This window comes from Penicillium griseofulvum (assembly GCF_001561935.1).
Source record: "Penicillium griseofulvum strain PG3 chromosome Unknown contig_11, whole genome shotgun sequence".
NCBI classification, from domain to species: Eukaryota; Fungi; Ascomycota; class Eurotiomycetes; order Eurotiales; family Aspergillaceae; genus Penicillium; species Penicillium griseofulvum.
The window spans coordinates 590,535-610,186 of NW_024467432.1; the positions used below are offsets into that span (position 1 = coordinate 590,535).

The 19,652-nt window shown below is 46.4% G+C and overlaps 5 protein-coding genes across 5 annotated transcripts; 2 read left to right on the top strand and 3 right to left on the bottom strand.

Moving 5' to 3' along the window:
• Positions 1–3,112: 3,112 nt before the first annotated feature.
• pldA (uncharacterized protein) lies at positions 3,113–6,027 on the bottom strand (the record flags this gene model as incomplete). Its single annotated transcript, XM_040796461.1, has 8 exons — positions 3,113–3,127; positions 3,186–3,734; positions 3,791–4,251; positions 4,317–4,577; positions 4,624–5,248; positions 5,296–5,448; positions 5,499–5,899; positions 5,967–6,027. 8 exons carry the CDS (start codon positions 6,025–6,027, stop codon positions 3,113–3,115), a joined length of 2,526 nt encoding a protein of 841 aa, XP_040650999.1.
• Positions 6,028–7,107: 1,080 nt separating this feature from the next.
• On the top strand, positions 7,108–9,879 carry PGRI_087480 (RFX family transcription factor; the record flags this gene model as incomplete). Its single annotated transcript, XM_040796462.1, has 4 exons — positions 7,108–7,126; positions 7,195–7,900; positions 7,955–8,272; positions 8,325–9,879. 4 exons carry the CDS (start codon positions 7,108–7,110, stop codon positions 9,877–9,879), a joined length of 2,598 nt encoding a protein of 865 aa, XP_040651000.1.
• A 1,397-nt stretch (positions 9,880–11,276) lies between these two features.
• Positions 11,277–13,589, bottom strand: PGRI_087490 (sulfatase domain protein; the record flags this gene model as incomplete). The annotated part of the gene is made up of 1 exon (XM_040796463.1): positions 11,277–13,589. The coding sequence occupies one exon, from the start codon at positions 13,587–13,589 to the stop codon at positions 11,277–11,279; it is 2,313 nt and encodes a 770-aa protein (XP_040651001.1).
• A 954-nt stretch (positions 13,590–14,543) lies between these two features.
• On the top strand, positions 14,544–15,746 carry PGRI_087500 (uncharacterized protein; the record flags this gene model as incomplete). Its single annotated transcript, XM_040796464.1, has 1 exon — positions 14,544–15,746. The coding sequence occupies one exon, from the start codon at positions 14,544–14,546 to the stop codon at positions 15,744–15,746; it is 1,203 nt and encodes a 400-aa protein (XP_040651002.1).
• Positions 15,747–17,463: 1,717 nt separating this feature from the next.
• On the bottom strand, positions 17,464–18,942 carry PGRI_087510 (Oxoglutarate/iron-dependent dioxygenase; the record flags this gene model as incomplete). Its single annotated transcript, XM_040796465.1, has 6 exons — positions 17,464–17,478; positions 17,545–17,606; positions 17,692–17,880; positions 17,934–18,312; positions 18,368–18,598; positions 18,832–18,942. The coding sequence occupies 6 exons, from the start codon at positions 18,940–18,942 to the stop codon at positions 17,464–17,466; spliced, it is 987 nt and encodes a 328-aa protein (XP_040651003.1).
• Between the last annotated feature and the right edge of the window lie 710 nt (positions 18,943–19,652).

Sequence of the window (19,652 nt, forward strand, 5' to 3'; positions counted from 1 at the left end):
AAATAACGAAGCCAAGCAAAGTTTGCGTACTGATGTGCAGGATTTTCTGCCGTTGATGACATGATACCTATTTCCTAAAATGAACGACCCGTTCTGGACCTTTCCCATTTCCCTGCCCCCTCGGTTCTCCGCCCCGTTCCCGTCCCGTAAAGTGATCATATCACACAAACCAGCGATGCAGTCCACTCTGGGTTCTGCAGGAGCATCTCGTTTTCCACAAGGTGTTCTTAACGGAGCGTTGGCAGATTAAAATCGGATCTTGTTTTCTTACTTTATGCTGTGTTCTCTTCGGAGTTGATAGTATGGAGAAGTCACCTCTTTCTCAGTTCTTTGGAACGATTGACCTTGCGGTTGTGGAAGTGGTGCAAGGAGACGATCTCGAACATAATGTAATTCGATAGCAAACAATTTACTTTATTTCACTTTATTTTACTTTATTCACTGTGTTTGATGTAGGCAAACTTTCACGGAGTAGCGACGGTACTCCGATATGGAGAACATCCGAATTTGCTTGTGACTTGCCGTCACACCGATGCGGTTGGCCGTGAATGAGTTCTGGAAGTAATTCACTGGTCTGGTGATCACGTCCAGTTCGAGGTATAGGTTCTAGGAGAGTCGGTGTGCACGTTTCCATATTGATCGACGATGGGAGAAGAGATAGAGCAGAGTTTCCACTTTTTAGTTGTTCCAGGCTGCCTTGGCAGTCCTTCCAAGTATAGCCTCTTGAACGGCTATGGCTGGCTTAATTTGCAATCTTCAGGTGTGACAGACCTCAGATCTCTCATAACCTTCCGGAGATGTGGTCTTTCTCCGTTGGAACCCTTTATAGTTGCCCCTTTTGATAATTGGACTCGACTCTAAAAATCTATTGTACTACCTTCAACGGGTGTTTTACCGTGCTGATACTCATTTTATATCCTTTTGTACTCTGTACTCTTGGAGTAAAACGAAACAGGAACTGCCCCATTTAGTCATTGAAGAAGATCTTGGCTGTATTCCATGTAAATTCACCGATGTGATAGAGATCATTCTAGAGCTATAATTCCTTTTTTTTTTCTTTTCTTTTTACAATGGCTTTGCGGCTATTCAATAAGCAATTGGACCATGCAAGCGCCAAACCTGCATATTTCCCAAATGTTCCTGAATAGTCCGAAACCGAGAGCGAAATTGAAATTCAAATTGAAGAATTGGAGTAGGTGGATCTCTCTCTAAAAGTTGATGTATCAACTACTATGACATTCAGGGGGATACAATATGATTAGGGAGAATTATACGGGTAAGAGATGCTTCATTCCGTATGCGCTCGATCGGAACCAAATTGCTGGGATACAAAGGTCCGATCGAAAAGAAAAGTACACTCCACTTAACCTCCGATCTTACTCTAGTTTGATTCCATATTTTCGGGTTCACTTTTTATATATCAAATTCATAAGAACTAAAAAACTTACTAAATTATACTAAGAGATACTAAAAGATACTAAAATATACTAAAATATACTAATTCACCGGGTCCCTTCCGGTTCCAGGACTGTTCCTAATATCAAAACACTTCCAATCATATCTTCATATATAGCCCTAGAATCTCTTCTCTTGCCAATCTTCCAGGATCTACCTAGTTCGAGATTTTCATGCAAGATACGATTTCGGTACATCTATCAGATCTCCTTAAAGACTCAGCTCATCCTTTTTGTTATTTGTTTTTTTTCCTTTTTTTTTCTTTTTTTTTTTACTGAAGAAAACAAATTGATCCCGGTTATATGCGTCATCACGGCTTCGTGCGTATTTCGATTCTTGAGCTGTGGACTGGTTGCATCTGGGATCTCTCTCACCGTGTCTTGAGGAAAGAAGTATATAATGCTGGATTGATCCTGTTGAAAGTCTTCACATTTCCTCTCCCAATTGACTTTCCCTTCTTTCTATATCTATCAATTTCCCCAATCCAAGTCCTTGGAACCTTTCTCCAGTGATCGACGTTCCCAGTCCCTCGGGTTTGAATATGTGAGTTCAAAAAACTTTGAACAAAAGCACCATTTTTATCTACTTTGTCTAACATTGTATATAGCTTAAGTCTTTACTCGAGTCTTTACCCAAGTCTACTCAAGTCTACTCAAGTCTCAACTCTTTAAAATGGCCAACCAATGCTCCGGTCACGTCTTCGCCATTGTCCAGGCTACAAATGGCAACATCCTCACCTGGCGATGCTCGGATTGCAACTCAGGACCCTTCGTGGCTATCTGGCGGTGCAAGATCTGTGGTCATTGTCGTTGCAATGCTTGCCACACCAATAAGGGATAAACGGTAAGATCCCTGTTTGAACAACTCCTTGCAATGTGAACTCAGGCTAACTTCCACAAACAGACTTCTGCATTTTCCCTACAGCATTTACAGAATTGATCTGCTCTGCATGAACCCTGTGCAAGGGTACTACCCACCCAACCCCTTGGACTGGGTTTTTTTTAATTTTTCTTTGTTTCCTTCCTGACCTTTGGCAAACGTTTATGCATTTTCTTTTGTTTTTTCCCTCAAAAGTTTTGATGCATTGCATCTCGCATCTGGAGGAGTTATAGACTTTATATTTCTTTTCTTACATTTCTTTTTCTTTTCCAATTTGTATTCTACTGGGTTTCCTTAGGGAACATGTGACATTATTTTCAATTTGATATTCACTCCAATTATGTACTTCCAATTTATGTACTTCGCCCAACATGGAACTAATATGGAAAATTGAAGGTATACTATATTAGGCCTGATACAGGACTTTAACCCTACATGAAAAAGTTTCTAAAAGCCCCTATAAAAAGCAAAGTTCAAGGTTTCGGTCAGAGATCCGTGGAAAAGGAAAAGGAAATATAAAATTGAAGTTCAAAAGTACCCATAGACGCCAAGAAATTTCCATTTCTGAGGAATCTTTTTCCGTCCATTTAAGTCAGAATGAGATCTATCAAACGGAATGGCGGAAGAAATCCCATAAAAGCATTACCAAGGGGTTGGGACAACTCTATTAGGCGATGTGATTTCGGCAAAAGTACGGGCTTTTTATATTTATATATTAACTGTGTTTCGAAAGAGTTTAATGTAAAATTTGTATTTATGTGATGAAAATATGCAGATCTCAGGTATAGATACTCTGTCCAACAATTAGCAACGTAAAATATAAAAATAAAATAGAATAAAATAAAACTCACCTCGGTAATCTGATTGACAGCCAATCCAGGCTCCGCCATTTCAGCATCACACAAGAAATCCAATGGCAACCAAACAAGATGACCCTTAATCGAATCCAATTTCTCCCGCACATCCTTGGCAGGCATATAAGGATCGAACAAATGTCCCTCCTTATGTGTGCCCCGTGGGCGGAAATTGTCATAGTCTTCAAAAGTCTTGATATGATCGTCAGGGTCCGCCCGGAACAACATCCGATACGTTTCAGTATTCCCAGTCGCCTGGGACGTCCATTTGTTCCAGACTCCATCGCTAAGTGGATCCATCACGAAATCGTTCTCGGCACCCTCGTCGATCACGTTGAGACACTCATCGGGCGGCTGTGCGTTCGGGTCAGCTGAGGCGTCGTAATCTTGCGCCGGCAGTAGGCCCAGATGTTCACGCCACAGCTGCCGCCGAAGCGTCGCAGCCAATCGGGATGCCTGATACGGCTGTCCGTTCATTTGACTGTCGATGAAGTCTTGGTCTTCCATTACGATAGCCAGCTCGCTGTCGTGCGAGCCAAGCTGGGACTATAGACACATTGAATATCAGTACGGAATGCGTCAGATGTGAGGTTGCTACTTACCCGATCGTTGATGTTGGCACTGCCGCAAATGATCGTGCGATCGTCGACAATACACACTTTACCGTGCACGTACAGCTCCTCCTGGACGAAATTGGACTTCTCCGCCTCTAGATCACCTTCCCAGCTCTCGTCCGATATCTTACCCCCGTTCAACATGGTGCAATGCGATACGGAATCCTTGCTGTGGAAACCATCCTCGGCCTTTCGCTGCTCAACCTTGTCTTGGAAATTTTGCAGCTTGCGCAGAGTCTCTTCCTTGGCACTTTGGTCCGCGGCGTAGTCCTTCTCCTTACCATCGCCTTCTTTCCCTACTGCTGGATGCACACTTTCACTCATGATGGTCTCGGCGATACCACGCTGGATATCCTGGTAGGTGACACCAGCTTGCTTCTCGAGTTCCTCGAGAACGGGCGTCTTGTTGATTCGATCGTAAGCGCGCAGGGCGAATACGAAGACGTGTTCTGAATGAACTCGTTAGATATGCAAATGAAACCGAGGCCGAAGAAAAGAAAAGAAAAAAACCTACCTCTTGGGTTGATACCCGCTTTCTCGATCTGTCCAAAGATCGAGTGCTCGCCACGACAGATCGACTTGTACTGGTAGTCCATGATTGCCCGAGTACCCAACGCAGCATTGTCGCGCAAATCACCAGCGAATCCAGGAATCGCGGGGATGACAATGATAACCCGGAATTTACGGCCCTCTTTGCCTGCACGCACGCAAGCATCGACGATCGCTCGACCGATCTGGTTGAAAATCGGTTGCTGTTGGTCGCCAGTGGCAGTGACTATGAAGATTAGCGATGTACACTGGTAGAGAGAACGTGGACATACTGAAGAACTGATTCTCAATGTACACAAAGTGCTGGGCATTGCGGATGGTCTCGCAGTACGCATTTTGGATACTGTGCTCGTTCAGAATACCACTGCTCCAGTCGTCACTGCTGCGCACTATTTGAGCGCGCACAGTGCCGACGTTACCGCGAGGCTTGGTCGATAGCCGTGTCAGCGGGTGTTGGATGTATTCTCCACAGGGGTACTTGGGTCTCTGGACGGCGATGATATCTTCTTCATCCTCGCCCGTGCGGCCCTCCATTAGCAGCCAGTCGACATCATGGCTGCGCTTGTATTTGTCGCGCTTGATGAAGTTCCAGCGCAGAACGAAGTGCTCGGCAATATCATACACACAGTCGCCCTGCAAGCCCATGGCCACGTCGTGCCAGGGCATGCGGCCAAAGTCGACTTTGCTGACTTCGTTGCTCTGCCAGTCCTCTACGCTTTGGAAGTCCATGATGCGGTTGTTGTTGAAGTCTTGTCCGGGGAAAATATCATCCCGCAAACCTGTTGGGTGGACATCGGCCAGGGGGTGCTGGTTTGCATCCCAGCGTCCGAAGCAAAGATCAATGCCTCCGATGAAGGCAACATTGTAATCGATGACGATGAATTTCTCGTGGTGGGCCTGATGACTGTTAATTCTGTCCCAGACAATAGATATTATTCACATACCCAGTAAAGAGTCATATCCGCTGCGTTCTCAAAGACATTGTGGTCGGGATGGCGCATAACACGGATATTGCCGTAGCCAGGAGTTCCCTCAGGACACAGGTTCCGCAAAGCATATTTAGTGTGTGCGGAATTACAAGTCAGGGCTTGGTTGACCTTGAGATGAATTAGTTTAGTTCTTTTTTTGGAAACACCGCAATACCAACCTCCTTGTAGACAATGATGTAAATCTTGACACCTGCTTCCGCGCGTCGCTTCAAGACCTGATCCAATCGCCATTCCTGATGCTGAACAGGAGGACGACGCAAGAAGAGTTCAGGCGAGAGCCACCAATCGGCAATGTAGATAGTCTCGGTGGCTTTCTCAAGGGCCGCGGAGACTGCCCACATGTAGTCCTTACCATCGACATACCACTTGACGCGATTACCGTCGTGGACGGGTGCGAAAGACTTGAAGCGGTGCGAATCTGCAATTGCGGAGCGCTTGCGGTCTGTGGCTTTTTCGTGTTCCTCGTCATGGCGATGATTTGGGTTTATGATATTGAAGAACTTGCCCACTTTGGATTTCAAGTGTGTTGCTTCGGCTTTGACATCGTGAATATGGGCGTCTTGGACATTGTCAGTTTTTTCTTTCTTTCTTTTTTTATATAGTAATGTTAATGTATGTTAATATACCTCTGAGTGATTCTTCCAAATCACCAATTTTCTGCTCAAACTTCTCCTTGAATCTCTGCATGATTGCGGTGTTTTTGGGAATTGGGGAGAATGGGGGGGTTGGAGGAGGGGGAAAGATATTATTCCTTAAATGACATCACAGCCCTGCCAAGCCAAATATATATCGTATGTTTAGTGTGGTTTATTATTAGTTTTGTGTACAATTTTGTGATTTGGTATTAAAAATTGGTCTTATAAGGTTTTCAATCCTTTCATCTTTCCGTGGTAAGAGAATCGCTTCTTTCTTGGCGGAAATTTCATAAAAATAGTAAAAAAGGTACGGAGTACTCCGTAAGTGGAGACCATAGATCTACATGTCCGTAGAATTCTAGGATTTCTAAACATACAACATATCAAGGAACGATCTTTTTGTGGGAATTGTGGTTCTTACTAGGTTGTATATATTACCATCCTGTATAATATGTTGTGCAACAATATTATACATAGTTGATAGCCAATTATGTAGTTGTATCCAAAAGTTCCAGCATCGAAGCTAAGAGGATTCCTCTGCATCTATTTATACTTTGAGATCGTATGTTGTATGCTAATGATGTTTTCCAAGGCAGTGTTGGTTTCTTATATTCCGTACATGTATGTTGTTTGGCCCTATAGAAGACGTTGTTGATATATATCACGTGATAACTAACTCAAGTTCAGAACATAGGTAAAGTTATTTAAAAAGAAAATAGTAACTTATACAACATGAAAAGATGTGATAGAATATGCCCTTACGTTCAATAACCTAACTATAGTTCAAATGTAAATCATTCCTCAGCTCATTTTCAAGACCCTTTGTTATGGCAAGAATGCTGACCGCCAACACGTGACCGAATGGGAAAAACAACGTTGTCAGAGGAACGGGCCCTTTTCTGTTTATCCTCCCTCGACTCACACAACGCAGCCTTTTGGAGCTCCAGGCTCGCGACAAACCGACAAATTTTGGTTAATGTTCTTGCATTATTTTGGATTCTATCTTTTGTTTGTCGGGTGTGCCTGCCAAATTTTGGTTTTGAATGGTCTTGTGAACGCTGCGAGACGAGAAACACTGGCCATCGCCCTGGTTACCGGCTCCTCCACTTACTAACTCAAACGAAGCAAGAGCATGATGCCGCCAGAACTCGGTAAGCACAATCCACTAAAAAATTATTCTGCGGGTCTTTTGGTTTTTCCATGCTGACGTGCCCGCAAGCCCGAGCTCACTCGCAGGGCAGTGTAGTGTCCCAGACAACACAGATCGCCCCTCAAAGCAGGCCAGGTACTGCTGACCCTGTGCGAGCTCGCTCCGAGGCCCTCTCTAGGGCTAGCCGTCGTCCTCGATCCCGAGGATCAACAGCAAGCATCCACTCAAGCACCACCCAGCAAACCCAGGACCAGCACCTTGACGGGTTCCCACAGTTTATGCCATCACAAGTTGGAACGGGCCAGCATATGTTCAACAACCCCGAGGACATGCTGATGCGATTTGGGCACCAGCTTTCACATCATCAGAACGGTTCACCACTGGACCAATCAATGCAAGACCCCCACTCTGCGATGACTCGAGCTGAAGACTTTCCGAATCACCCGATGCAAGGTCATCCGCTGTCCCACCACCCCATACAGTCTGAAATTGCAAGCGGCTTGCCTGGTGTACCTGTTTCACAATACCAGCCGATATATGACAGTGGTGTCGAGAACCACCTTCCGGACCACTTGGTCGAGGAGCAAGAAATCTCGGAGCCGGGGACTAAAAAGAAAAGAGGAGCGAGCTCAACGGTGGCAAATGACAATGAGTTACGAAAGCTGCTTCGCCAGTATGAGGGATGGAGTCTCAAACAAATGGCGGCTGAAGTGATGAAGAATGAGGGTGGCGGGGGCAAGGCTGAGAAAGTGAAGCAGGTCTTCGCGATGATCTGGTAAGACACATTGCCGCAAATGTCCTGCAACCATTTGTCTAACAGTGCCCACAGGCTGAGAGAAAATTGCCGGAAGAGCAGTGGTTCAGTGCGTCGTGACCGGGTTTATTGCTGCTATGCAGAGAACTGTGGAACGGAACGAGTCTCAGTACTGAACCCTGCGTCATTCGGAAAGTTGGTTCGCATTATCTTCCCTAATGTACAGACTCGGCGTCTTGGAGTACGAGGCGAGTCCAAGTATCACTACGTCGATTTGTCGGTTATTGAGGAAAAGCAACAAAAGCTTGCCCCTCTCAATCCACAAATTGCTCATCACTCAAATGGCTCCGCTTCCATGCCCTCCAGGACTGCCAGTGCGATGCGTTCGAGAAGGTGAGATATGACTGATATCAATCTTCGTTTCCTCTCACTAACAAATCACTAGTGCTAGCGTACAGCAACCGACTGCCGACACTGCCGTGTTCCCATCTCCCACAACTTCTTTTGCTCCTCGATTCCCGAACAACGCCTCCCCTGCCGACTGCAACTGCCAAGGCCAAACCTCATCCGGGCCAGATGCAACGATTACCCGCGAAAATGTAGCCCAGCAGGCTGGGAAAATGATACACCAGATGCTTCAGTTCCCGATGGATGAGAACCCCTTGGTTGATAACGATACACTCCAACTTCCCGATATCCGTGCCTACTTGCCTGCAAACACCGACTTGAAAGTTGCTGCAGCTCTTGCTGCCCTATACCGGTCCCACTGCATTTCGGTCATCGACAGTTTCCGATATTGCAAGGAAAGAAATCTTATGAAATATTTCTCCGCTTTCCATGGAACATTGACTGTTCCTGTTCAAAAGTTGTTGACCCATCCCAACCTTGCTGCATGGATCAAGGAATGTGATTGGATGATGTACCAGAAGATGATTGCATTTGTGGCGCCCCTGACAACCCAGGTGGTCCCCAAGCCAGTCCTAGATGCTTTTAACTCTATCTCACAACGGCTTTGCGGTCACATCGCTGAGACCTTCAAGAGCCAACCAACCCATGTCTCTATAGCACGTTTGATTCCGGCGCATATTTTCTGCAATCTCCTCAAGCATATGCTTGATGTGAACCAGGCTGCTAATGCCGCTGCTGCCTGGCTTTGCCACCCGGATAACCGAAACCAAATGTGGGCCGACTTTAAGTCTATGGTTAACCCTAGGGATATGATGACCAAGGCGAACATTCCAACATGTGCCGAGGCAGCGACGGAGCAAATCCTCAAGCATGACATTCGTGCACTCTTGACTCCATTGACTGATGTCGACCCCTCTGCAAGCTTGCTTTTCTTCACGCAACCTGATACCCCTGATTCTGTTGAGGCTCACAAGTTCCCAGTGGAAAGTGCTCCCGGAGACGAGTATAATTTCCCTGATAAATGGGTTCAGTTTATCCTCAACATCCCCGCTGCCTTTGCCAATCACCGCACGCAGTGTGTCATTGAAAAGGTTGATGCCCTGTGGGATAGCGTGTTGCACCGACTTACTCTGGCTGGAGCACCGAGCTTTAGTGCGTGGTGGATGACCAAAGTCTTCTTCCACGAGATGATGGTCTGGCAAGCAGAGAAGGGTGGGTTCATGCGCAATACCCCTGGGTCACTGCAAAGTGCGACTTTTGGTCCCGAATCACATGGCCATTTTCAAATGAAACAAGCGTCTGTCCCAGAGACATCCCATTTTGATGCCTCTAATGATTCCCAAGTCAAACCCAACCCGAGTCCTGCGACTCACAATGGCCACTCAAGTCATCCTCCCAGTCAACACCCAGATTTTAAACACCCTCCTAGCGAGAAGCGACTCTCTCTTCAAGATCCGGGCTTCCAAGGTCATAACAATGACGATAGCGCGATTGACCTTGAGGATGATACTATGTTGCTGGCGGTTGGTAAATACGGTGACATGATGGTCTCCGACCCCGCCGATGCCGAGGGTGATGTCGTCGTCATCTAGTCTAATTTTTGATTTGTGTTCATCAGTTGGAGTTGGATATCCCTTGTTTCTGGAGGCTTCCCCATTGGTTGTGGATGGCGTTCCCACGATTTCCCTTTGTTTTTGTTTTTCTTTTTGTTTCCTTTGTTTACATGAAGCGATGAGACATGAGCAATGAGACTCTCATTGAGTCTTCCTTGCAATCCCGCAACGGGTTCTTTTGGTCAAACCTACAGCATTTAATTGGGGGAATCAATACTTGGTTCTTCCCCTTTTCCTGTTTGTTTACTTTCGGGTCTCGTATCGAGTCCCTTGTACATATTGTGGAAGTACCTTGATCATTGCAATACTTTAATGTGCATGAATACCTGTCACATTTCCATTTAATTTGTATTCTCATTTGCAAGTCCATAACTAGGTATCTTTATACCTTAGCTCTTCAGGTGTAGTTGTAAAAAGGCCTAAGGCAGCAATTCCCAAAAAGGCTTAGCGGATATACAACTGAGGTCATCGAATTGCATGACTCGTGCAATGTCAACGAAGTATCGATTTACGACCTGTTCTTGGCCTACTCTACATTTCCATAAACTGTACAGGGCCACAGGCTTCATGATGTATAACCAGCAGAGTTTACCAGCCAGTATATGGAGCATTTAGGCGCTTAACCAAAGCCGGAATATCCATCGGACACCATAGAAGTTACAACACGTCATAGATTTAGAAGGTAGTAGCAGTTGACGTTTGTACTTTTCCCCTTCTTTTTCCCTTTTGGTGATTCTAGGTACTTGGATTCAATCATTGGTGCAATTTGATCGAACCTTTGATTCGGATTCTAACTTGTATGATGAATATGTCCAGCAAACAGTTAGTACCTGGCTCAGATACCATCCATTGCTACATTACTCTGAATGACTCATGTCACTACTCTTTATGGACTAAGTCTGTTCATACGTAGCATTTCCCATTAACTTAAGATTACCCCAAAAAAAAATAATGAATCGGAGAAAATGTAAAGGTGATATTTGCAATAATATGACAAAAAATGACATCCAGTTATGATAAGTACAAGGCATTCACAGTAGATAGGATGGATATATAAACAAGTACATGAAGAAGAATCGCTTCTACCCCGGACGACATGCCGTGATGTGTGGGAGCACCCGTGATGAGACACACAGTATCTCATTCACGAGATTGACGCCGAACCAAACGATCAACGCAAGGTTTCGCGATCGATCTGGCGAAGCTGTGCTCGGCTGGCTCCCACATGGTCAGGACGAAACGATCCCGCCATGGTGGCATTCTCGTAAAACCGGAGTGCCCATTCCAAGTAGACGCTTGGTAGATGAGGCATGCAAGTATTAAGATAGATGAAATGTAAATAAAAAATTCGGGGACCAACTGGTTCATGAGAATGCTTAGATCTTGTCTTTCTTTTCCTCTTTCTTGGCCTCTTCTTTGGAGTAGTGCCATCGGTCCCAGTTCTCCAGGACCCACCAGTTGGCGACGTAGGATGCGTTGTATAGCCACTCGAGAGTAGCTTCATCGTATTCCTTCTCGACGGCGGCTGCGAGATCTGCAAGGCTGAAGCGCTCCATTGGCTTAAGCTCGTTCGGATCTTTGGACACGTCGGAGAAGCGCCATTCTACGTCGTTGACTAGTGGGATCACGAGGCGGAACTCGGGTCGGGCGGCGGACCGAACGGATAGCCATGAACCACCGGTGTTCATAACGGTGAAATGCCAAGCTTCGCGTCCGTCTTTCTCGACGACCTGGGGCCGGATCAGGGATTGACCTTCGTATAGCGAGCGAAGATCGCGGGCGGACCGTGTGCTGTCCTCGCTGAGGGATGCCGACTCGATCAACAAGTCGATGATGGTGGGAACGATCTGGGTGTTGATGACTGGGGTATCGATCTGCACGGGAGGGAGTAGAGGGTGTGCAATCACGATAGGGACCTTAAAGCTGCCAACGTGGGGGTTGTCGTAGGGGGTGATACCGCCGTCGTTGGGAAGAGAAAGACCGTGATCTCCAGCCATGACGAACAAGGTCTCGTTGGCCACTCCCTTCTCCTCCAGGATATCGATGAGTTCCGAGAGCCAATCATCCACGTAACCAACCGAGTTCAGGTATCGATTCATATCGTTGTTCGAACCGGATTTGGAGCCCATAATCTCTTCGAAGGTATTGTTCGGAATTCCCCATGGATGATGAGTGGTACTCGTGAGATGGGAGAGGAAGAGACGGTGGTGGTCGCGCTCCGCATCATCGATGGCATCACGGATGTACCCTCGAAGCTCCGTTTCAGGATATCCGTAGTAGTTTACCTCGGCACTCTTGACAGGATAATACTTGGCTTCAGGCTTGGTGATGGTCTCCTTGGTCTGCTTGTCACGGAATCCCAACTGAGGAGTCAATTTATCCTGGTTATCGTACGTTTCGGTGACCGACATCATAAAGGTCGAGTGCCACGGCCACTTGGTGAAGTCGTCGGTCTCGCTGGTGATATCCGGTTGTTGGCTGAGCGCGTCGAAGACGTGGGGCAGACAGGGCTGGTAGATGTGGTGGTCGAATTCGCGATTGAAATCGGCGACCAATGGGGTCACACCGCAGAAACTTCCCGTCAAACTCTTGAGAGTATATGTGGCGGAGGTGATGGCATCCCTGGCGCTAATGCCACCGTACGCTTTGCGGCCGAAACGGGAATCATCGTGCTCAAATCCATTGGGGAAGTTGGTCAAGAACTCGGCGGTGCGGGTAAGGTTTGCCAGGCGGTCTACCACCTCTCCGGGAATCTTCTTGTCCTTCCATGATTCCGCGATGCGATTGTACATGAAGCTGTCCTTTTGTAGCGGGAAGATATCGGCACGTGCACTCTCTAGTTTCAAGAAAACCACATGCTTGATCTTGACATCACCGCTCGACAATGCCTTGTGAATCTCCTCCAGGACGGGTTGATCGAGGTTGGAGATATGCAATGGGTCATCGTTCGGGTTATAGTGCAGCGCCATGAGTTCGGTCTGATCCCAGTCCTCGAAACCGCTGATGGGTTCCTTTGGCATCCAGCCCCAACGTGGTGGTGGGCGCAATGCGGTAGCCTGGTCCAAATAATTCAAATTTCCGGGTGCGCCGGTGGTATCGACGGGGGAGTGACGTTCGGCGCCCTCGATGATAGTCGTCAAGGGTAAGGTGGTTGACATGTACATGTAGATCGGATCCCACGGCCGCAAGAAACGGAGGAAGAGGAAGAGACTGAACAATCCCAGGATGATAGACCGTTGTAGCACACCATCGGTGACTCGCTTGGACTTCGGGAGGCGGTTGGGTAGTTGAGCGGTATTCAACAGATGGTCCCCCTCTTCATTATCACTCATATCATCGTTGTCATCCATATTGATCTGTTCATAGATTCGAGGATCGGGAAGGTCGGGGGCTTCGGATTTGGTTTTAGGCCAGAAGCGTTGGATAAGGGGCTCCACGTGCGGTCGCACACGAGCCCACGACCACCGAATAGGCCAGGCCCAGACATGCAGGATTCCTCCAGTGATTGCATGAATAGGATGGGCAACAAACAAAGAAATTGTCAAAAGGATTCCCTCGACAATTAAGAAGCCGGTCAAACCGGAGAGCAGGGTATGCATAGCGGCGGCATCGCCATTGAAGGATTTGGCTTGGCGCCAGTGGATCTCAGCACCGGTAAAGACATAGAAGGAGGTATTGGCGGCAGCCATAAACGAAACGATTAAACTGCATATTTAATTAGTATATTCGAATTTCAATTGTCATTGCCATCCATTATAGATTGGCAATGGTAGAAGGTTGAAAAAAAGGCACGTGGACACTTACCTAGAAGGGATAACCAAAATTGCAAGCAGGGCGGCTCCTGGTCGCCACGCGACCTTTTGGGCAAGAATGCGGAACAACAGTAGTATGATAACATCTTGGAAAAAGAAAGTAAGACCCCATAGGAAGAATCGTGGTAGGGGTAAAGAATATAAATGAGCGTAAAGATGCAAAAATTTGGCCAAAAAGAGTGAAAGGAAGGCAAGAGTGAAAAAATAGCGACGGGCAAAATCCCAAACGGCATCCAGGGTCTCAGCAGGAGACTGACGAACACGCCGGATGCCGTGAGTTAAATAAGCATGTACAGCGTGAACGACTTTCATGATTATAGCAAATGTATATACACCCCCGACATTTGAAGAGGAAAAAAGGAAGAAGGAGAAGGGTCTCTTCTCTTTTTAGTCAAGTGGGATTTATGTGGAGACGATGACTGAGGGGGGGGGCGGTGACTTTTGCCATTGACTTGTTTTATTTTATATGTTATATATGTTTATGTTATATATTATTTTTTTATAAAAATGTGATTGGATTGTTGATTTCTTTTCTATATTTCTCTTCTTAATAGGGGAATTGTCAGTGTGACTATCAAAATCGCCCCCAATTTCCCCCCCAGCGCCTCCAAATCTTCTCCCCTCAAAATGTCCCGAATGGCCCCAAAACCTGCCAAGACCGCCAAGAAATAGGAATTTCTCCACCTTTCCGCTTTTGGAAAAGGAATAGAAAAAGAAAAATAAAAAGAAATAAAAAAAGAAATAAAAAAAGAGAAATAAAACCGGCAGTTTCTCGTTAAGGCGGTTTAAACGAACCTTTGTTTGGGCTTCTCTTCTTAACCCCCCTCCAACATGTTGGGGAGCGTTTTCGGTTGGGTTTCGCTCCTTTTTGAGCCACTAGCATTTCAAGTTCCTCTTATTGAACCTCAACCTAGACTCAAGGCTGAAAATACTGTATCCATTCCTGAACAAGGTCCCTGGCAAGAGATCATTACCGGACATTATGCTATCCCGCCCGTATTGAAAATTCACGATCGGAATAGTGTCGTCAAATGGAGTTGGCAACGAGAAGATGTTGGTACTCAAGAGTTACCGCCTTTGATCAAAGAGGGATTATACAGTCATTTTAATGATGCAACCGATATGAAGTGGATGCGAGGTGGGAGAAGCGTGGCCGCCGTTTACAGTGCTACCGTCATTGTCGTCAACCACACTCCCGATCAACCCTCCATCGATAAGAAAATCACTTTCGCTCTCAACAGAGCAAATGATGTCTTACACAATGCCCATACCATCGAACCTTTACCCGGTGATCGTCTCGCTGTCGGAACCACTGGGCAACGGCCGTGGGATGGCATTTTGGTCTACAACATGAGCGAGGCTCTCCCTCTCGTCAATGAACCTCCGGTATTACAAAAAATCGAAGGTCTTCGTGCCATCCATGCTATGATCTGGGATGAGCAGGGTCAGATGCTATGGGCGACCGGAACGGATGCCGCTGCCGATGGTTCGGATCCCGTACCCGCATACGGTGTCATTCAGGGATATCCTTTCGATGCCGAGACAGGTCTTCTCAGCATTGATGAAGCTTATCGATTCCGATTTCCCGAATACTACGACATCGACGCTGAATGGGGACACGGATACAGTTGGTGGGCTGGGCCCCACGATCTCGTTCCTGTCCCCAATGAACGAGTTTTCCTCGTATCCAACGATATCGGTCTCCACGCCTTTGATATCGATAAAATGAAGTTCACCGCCGAATACGACGAGGTCATCGAGAAATATATGCCCGGATTCGAGGTCACCACCAACGATCGGCACGGGGTCAATCGTGCGGGTGAATACGTGGACTTGCCGCAATCAGACCTTAAGGGTTTCAGTCTCGCCCCCGATGGAAGCTACATCTACACTCAGTCTCTATGGACTCTCTTCCGAGGGAACTACACCAGTCTTGTGGTCGACGGTGTGCGTACCAAGATCATGCAAGGGAATGAAATCTACCGGTCGCGATGGTTCGGGGATATCGATGGCTGGCCCAAACCCAAGACCTAGTTTTGGAGTGAACCTTTTGTACAGCACATCCTAATGTACATAAATTTTGATATATAATGAACATAACCGCTTTACCTTCTTCAACCTCCTTTCTTTTATCCGAATAGAGTTTGTAAGGCGTACTCCGAACTCCATACCCCCTATCCCGAGGTCCGCTCCTGGTTAGGCATCTAAAACACGCTACTCTGAATTTAGATACATACTGGGTTCCTTCCGTTTCCCCCGGTCAGCCCTCGGTCACTTGGCGCAATGCACAAATCTCCACAACTGCACAGCCGATAATGTCGGGTTTGTTGTCAATTCCTAATAGGTCGGAAATTCTTCCAGCCCCCAAACGCATACGAATTCATTATCTGGCCCCTTTTCAAAGCTTAGGCCCTTCGAAATTAATTATTGAACCTGGGGGGAGAGGCTCTGGGAGGCTCTGCAAACCGTGAGAGGCTCTGCAAGTTGGTCGCGTGAGTATTATCTTAAAAGCGCACGATACGAACTTCCCCTACGTCGTATTCGTATTCCGTACCCGTACCCAGTTTTGGGGGTTTACGGATCACGAATCGGACAAGTAGAATATGGTGTCTCTCCTGCCAAGACTAGGAACAGGAATATAAACTGGAGGTATTAGGATTTTGTATTCATGTCGAAGAAAACCAGAACTTCATTTTATATAAACTATATCCAAGCCGACAGGTTGATATACAATGGAACCTCGGATATACCGTAGACCGCCCTTAACTTCTGCCGGTGCCTGGTTGAAACTTTCTCCTGGTGTTCGGCTCGTATAGTTTTGTACGGGTATTCGCGTCAAGTTTAGGCCCGGATCAACATCGGTGAAATTGTAATAGAAGGCACTTTACAGAATAATAGAGACACATTGGTAGAAACGTTTATACTGATAATGTGAAGACAGTTTATTTAATAGGCAGGCGGTATGAAAGGCGGTCTATGGTGCAATTGATAGGTCCAATCGCATTTAGGCTGCTTCAATAAGAATACGACCAGAGAGAAAACGAAGACGAAGATGACCCCAGACAAGACATAATATGGCTATAAGTTGAATTAATTTGTGCTGATGTAACAGATTATGTTTATCGATGCCAACAAGAATACTGGGCCGCCTAACCGGCCCTGTGATGTCTTTTCAGTGGTCTTCTCAGATATCATTCTATTCGAATAGGTCAACGGCGAAAAAGAGGGGACAAGGCTTAGTTTGTGCAGATAACTTCCAAGGTTTTCTACATTTATGTGGGAAAATAGAAGGTATTGTCGATTTCTTAAAGCTACAGCCTAAAGTCATATTCTACCTCATCTCGCAAACGAAAGGGACGAGATATTGAGAGACCAGCGGACCCAGTTAAGCAAAGCCAAAGCTAAGCTGGTGGTATGTCTCATATCGAAGAAAGCAAACACGACATCATTTCGAATCAACCCCTGACAAAGCCCACGCCTCAATCAGTTCCTGTCGCTCCATGAATGGTGGGATCTCGGCTATCATCGCTGCATACGAGTAAACCGTGCACTGCTCAGGCTCGTTTCCATAAGTGATATGGTTAAGGGCCATCTCCTCGTGTACTGGATAGCCGATCCATGTAATCTCTGGCCTGTATTTGCACCAACCACCACCCCCAAACACAAACACACCACCAACACACACCAAAACACACACACAAAACACACCCACACCCACACCACACACCATTCAATACACTACTACACATCATCACAACACAACCGGCTAAGATAAATGTCCCACATTAGCTATTCGATGCTCCGGCTGATAGTCCCGATATTCTGTACTTACATCTACCGTATCGTCACGGGTGCCGGTGATAATGAATGGACATAGCTCGTCTCCAATTCGCACTGCATCTTGTTAACAATCTCAGAGCAGATACAAGTATTGAGCGGGAAATCCAAATATTATTCCATTCCAGGTTTGGTTGCTCACCCTTGCTTCGGTTGGGTCTATAGTAGTAACCTTCTGGGATCACAGGGAGAACTTCGATGTATATCCCAAGTGATTTGAAAACAGAGTACAACACAAGGTCAGCTCCCTTAAGTGCCCTGGGAAGTAGCTTTTCAGCCTCATTGGACGCATGAGGATAAGCGTGAGAGCAGTAAAACCCTAAAGCGCCGCCTGGGATGGGTCAGCTTAATGTTCTATGTTACGACGACATATAACAAACCCACCTTTTTTCATAAAGCCAGGCTGGATAATGAGTTCTTTCAGGAAACTGTAGAGCGGGAAGATCTTTGGATCAACAATCAAGCTTGGCGGAATTGAACCCCCCGCTGGCTCAGTTGCGTAGAGGTTGTATGTCAAGGTGATGCGGTCGCCTTCCGTGATCGTCTCGATCTCGTGCTCGCAGTCACTATAGAATGCTGCCCATTGAATCGCAGACGCACTCTGGTGACTCCAGTCAAAATCAACTTGTTTCCCCTCATGCCGAACGGCCAAGTTGCCCCCTTTAAAATGAGAAGGCAAACAAACGACCAATGAGCCGATCTGGCTCGGGCATCGCGGTGTGTCAACATGCTTCCGGAAAAGGCCAGACGGTGCCGAGTAAACCTAGAATAGGCATATATTAGTATTCAGTTACAAAAGGGGTATTAGATTAACACACATTCAGTTTGTATAACTCGGCACTCAGTTTCCGGAACGGTAGAGAGTTTTGCTTGTCTGTGTTAAAGTTCGGAAGGAGAATTTGCTCGAGATTTTGAAGAATTCCGAAATCTGCTGGATGAAAGCTGGTCAAGAAATTCTGGGGCTCAAGCTTCCCAGCTTTTCGATATTGAGGATCAATAACTTCTTCTTTTCCCCTACCAAAGCTAGCAGTATCGCAATCTACCACCAACTGATGCAAATCATCGGATGCGGATTTGGAGTCAGCATTTGAGTCAAGAGGTAGAGTCACCGTTCGCAGGGTATTGTGACCATCTTTGCACCACCAGACCCTCACTGGTAGCGACACGGATACGGGTTGAAAATTGAAACCAGGTGCAGGCTTTTTTGTACCAATGGAGACAAGACCCCCACAGGCAAATGACGCAGATGCCTTTTTTCCAGCAACGAATGTATTCAGCTGACGACAATTTCGTTAAACGTGAGTTTCTCCAATGACGGAACCTCATAATTAATGGACTCCTCGTCAAAGAATTCAGAGGATTCAGAGAATTCAGAGGATTCAGTAGAAGACATGGCGAGGATGATACGTAGAAAGGGATGGCGAAGAGGAGAGGATGGTAAAGAGGAGGAGATGAAGAGAAGATGAAGATAGGAAGGGAAGCTTAGGAAGGTGCAGTCGTGAAGTCACGCACCTGGGCACGCAACTTGAGTTTGACAATAAACAGACGGCAAAGAGACGGTAACCAGAGCTTGAAAGTTCAAATGTTGTTTTCTAGATATGTTGTTTTCTAGATAATTCCAATGTTAGATTTAAAGTATCTCGACTTCGGAGTACACATGCGCAACATTATATAGAGAAGACTACTGAAAAGACTACTAAAAAGACATCACAAGGATGAATGAGGTTTGACTGTATGGTTTCAAATTATTTATCAAGTTGATGCCTTGCTCAAACAATTCAGTTTAAAGCCCAGTGATACCAATTAACCCCCGAGAACAGAGCTTAGAATCTCATCCGTGGTCTTGTTTTGCGACTTATTCATAACTCTGGCAGTCCACCCCGATAACAGTATCAGCTCAAAGAAATGACTGTCATGAGGGACAAGAATCTCTAAGAGCTTTTCGCCCGATTTTCCTGGTCGTAGCTTGGCCAGCTTTTTACCAGTAGCATCCTGCAACTCCAGATTCCTTTCCGTCCAGTCAAGTTTCCATTTCAATTGACCGGTGGCAGGTGACTCGACAGTGCAGTTTCCAGACAATTGGCTCGTACGCATGTTTATTGG